We start from the raw sequence: 3,712 nt of genomic DNA, 5'->3' as shown, positions 1-3,712 counted from the left end.
CATAGAGGCCTAAGGTGGAATCATTAATGAGTTTAAGAGGTAGACACTAATTTATTTAGCTACTAACATTAATTTAAAAATAATCTAATAACCTTCTTTGTATTTTGTGAGACAAAATGTACCAACAATTTGTAATACGGATGGGGTCCAAAATTACTTTTAGACCATTGATTTCCACTGATGTCAACAATCGAAAAGCAACTCAATCCCCATGAACATTACAACTAGTAGGTACAATATACCTCATGGAATACAATGATGGTCATTCGATTACATGTTGAATCAATGGTGGCAATTAAAGATTGTTGATATAATGCTAAAGTAATTATGATATATTATTGATAAATTAATTTAGATTTTTACAATAAATTATAAAATTTTGGTGAATTTAATCCAATCATGTATTGAGTATTGTGGAAAATTTTTTAGTTAAAAAATTTAATAAAATAAATTCACTGGCGATTTAACAAAAACAAAAATAAAATTTTGTAAAATTGTAGTGATTTAGGTTACTAATCATTTTAATCAAATACATTACTAGTATTAGTAGAAACAAATTTGACAGAGTTTTGATCTTAGAATGACAATCAAACTAGATTGTTGTTTGAAATTCCTTTGAATTTCTCTTTATAAATATTATTAGAAAAATATTTATATTTCTATCACCTATTATGAAATTGATATAATAATAATATTCTTGCTTAAATAGAAAGGAATAATTTGAAAAAGCGATCAACTATGAAAAACACATTCATTTGACATCTAAATTTAAGGCCATTAGAACACGAAGAAAATGCTAGTATCAATGCATTAATACAATGAAAAATTCCACATATTTTATTCCCTACACAAAATTATATTATATGTTTTACATGCAAAATGAAATTTTATGATATCTATCATAATTTAAGCCATGAATAATGCTTTTCTATATTTATTATATTCTCTTAGCATTCAATTTGTAATTAGAGGACTATTTTTTTAAAAATGTTGCCTCTCACCATTCAATTTTTAATTAATAGACTATTTTTTATGATTTAAAAAATAATAATTTTGATTTTATTTTATTTTTCAAAATCCCACACTAATTTTTCATAAAAAGATACATATTGAGATTAGTATGCCCTTTTAATTGACCCTCTCTTCTTCACTATAGTGTGGATGTCAACACTATTATAATACTATCTCCTAGTTAAGGGGTGCTGGTTCCTCCTATTTTCAATGGACTTTGAGAATGGGTGGGTATCCTCTAGTCTCCTTCAAACAAAAAGCTATTTGAATGATTTAATTTCAACTCTTAAAAGTATTAGTTACCTCCTTCTACTATAACTCTTTATACTGAAAAAAATAATAGATTTTCAATTTCGATGTTTTCAATATATACCATGAAAACTAAACAATCACATTTTGAAATTTTTTTTATGTATATTTTACGCAACTTGTTTAGTCAATATATGTTTGTGGATAATTTTACTCATTTATCAAATGATAGATAAATTAATAAGCAAATTTTTATTTTATATAAAAAATAATGTCACCAATAAAATAATCATTGAATTATTATATATAATGATCAAAGGTGTTGTACATTCAACTTAATGATTAAATCGTTGATAATAATTTCACATTCACTTAATAAAAAACATAAACATTTATCTTATTTTTATTAAAAAAACTAAAGAAGATGCTTAAATTTTACAAAATCTGTGTTTCTTAGATTTTCTTTTCAAATATATTTATTGGTTCTAAAACATTATTTCAGTGACAGACGAAGGCGAACGAAGATTCAGAGAAAAAGTTATAAGAGCCATCAGTCACTTAATTCAACAGAGGCCAAGGCTTCCTTACTCTTCAATGCAAAAAGAAACAAGAAGCAATTGGCAGGTAAAACCACCTCTACTCTATTCTACTTTTGAAATTATCTGCTGTACTACATTCATACTAGACTTATTATGCTTCCAATATATTTTTTGTAGGAAAAAACATCCACCATCAAAGGTATCCACATTGCAGGACTGTATGAAACAACAGACAATGAGAAAACTGTACTTTGCCAATCTTTTTATAACTTTAACTTGAAGGGATCTGAAGGTAGAATCTCCTCTCTTGAATTTTCACAAGGCAGTTCAATGGAAAGGTTAAATAATGCACTCCACTATCTCACTTGTTTGCCCAGTTTGGAAACAACACTACCCACAAGTGAAATCTTGGTGAGAATTTTGTATATTTATAATTTTGTTTAGACTGTGCTCTTCCTTCTAAGTTAAAAAAATTATCTACAGTAAAGTGTTTTTGGTTGATTTATATTTGGTAATTAAAAAAGTTCCTGCTACTAAACTATAACTATTTTGTGCTGTTTATTATAATGTACAGGAAGAAGATGCATTCTCCAAAGGACCAACATTCAATATTATGATGTTGTTAATTAGGTACCCAATACCTAATAAATTTATGGATGATAATTTGATGGACATAGCTACAGATTTTCATAGAAAGTGGGGAGGAAACACTCGCATCGTTTTCCACTCACACATGTACACCATTATAGAGCTATCAAGACCTTGAAGCCTCAAGAATCAGCATGCTTCATCAAACATTGAACAATATGCATCCCCAATAAATTACATTATCAGTAGGCAATGGCACTGATCAATAAATGTAAGAGTGATCCAAAAAACATAATTTATGCTCCTAGCTTCTTTCATTTGTAACATCTACATACAGGTGTAAGATTATTACATTTGTATTAGTTATTTTTAATTAAATTTTTAAAGATAACTTTACTATAAAGATGGATAATTTTTTACCATTTTTAGTAGAGATAGTGAGTAAATTTTTTATATATTATTTAAATGTTGAACGCTAGCATTTAATAAGAATGATTTATAAATTATATTTAAAAATATCTATGTATTTGTAAAATGGCAAAACAAAAGTATTGTTTATACACACATTACACATTTATTTTATCATTCAATATATATATGTATGTATGTGTGTGTGTGTGTGTGTGTGTGTGTATTTAATAAGAATGATTTATAAATTATATTTAAAAATATCTATGTATTTGCAAAATGGCAAAACAAAAGTATTGTTTATACACACATTACACATTTATTTTATCATTCAATATATATATCTATGTATGTATGTATGTGTGTGTGTGTGTGTGTGTGTGTGTGTGTGTGTGTGTGTGTGTGTGTGTATAAAAAGGAGTCGGAGTGGGAGTCATTGTGGGTTTGGACTAGCGAGGAAGATGCAAAGGGAGATGTTGATGTTGATGTTGATAATGAGGAGTTTCAGCCCCTGTTTCCTCTTGCGACTTTTTTCTTTGGCTACTTGTTGACGACTGGCACGGGTCTGTTTTTGCCCTGCTCCTTGTGGTTTGCTCTCGGTGGAGTGTTGTTTCGGAACAAGGACTATTCCTGTCTTCTCTTGGCTCATGCTCCCTAGTTGCTAGGACTTTGTGTACCCAAGAGGTGGTTTTGTTCTCTATGTTATGCCCTAGGTCTCACGAAGGTGTTGCGTTTGCCTTTGTCTTTGTTCCTGGTTGCCATGGGTTTTGGTGCCACTTTGATCTTTTGATGCCTTGGTGTCTTGACCCTACTGGTTGCTGTCAGAATCGATGTTTTTTGTTCTTTCTTAGTAATGTTTGGCTTGAGGAGGTTGCTCTCAATTTCTATGCGGTGTGCCTCCTGGTTGCCCTGCTCAT

At 29.5% G+C, this 3,712-nt stretch overlaps 1 protein-coding gene across 1 annotated transcript; it reads left to right on the top strand.

Annotated features, from left to right (window-relative positions):
• Window positions 1-1,730: 1,730 nt before the first annotated feature.
• LOC131030154 (uncharacterized) lies at window positions 1,731-2,770 on the top strand. The gene is made up of 3 exons (XM_059210952.1): window positions 1,731-1,884; window positions 1,977-2,210; window positions 2,374-2,770. Exons 1-3 carry the CDS (start codon window positions 1,855-1,857, stop codon window positions 2,563-2,565), a joined length of 456 nt encoding a protein of 151 aa, XP_059066935.1. The 5' UTR covers window positions 1,731-1,854; the 3' UTR covers window positions 2,566-2,770.
• The last annotated feature ends 942 nt before the right edge of the window (window positions 2,771-3,712 follow it).

The sequence above is a fragment of the Cryptomeria japonica genome, chromosome 9 (genome assembly GCF_030272615.1).
Source record: "Cryptomeria japonica chromosome 9, Sugi_1.0, whole genome shotgun sequence".
Classification (NCBI taxonomy): Eukaryota; Viridiplantae; Streptophyta; class Pinopsida; order Cupressales; family Cupressaceae; genus Cryptomeria; species Cryptomeria japonica.
The sequence above is the reverse complement of the archived record's forward strand: the minus strand, read 5'-3'. Positions and strand labels throughout refer to the sequence as shown.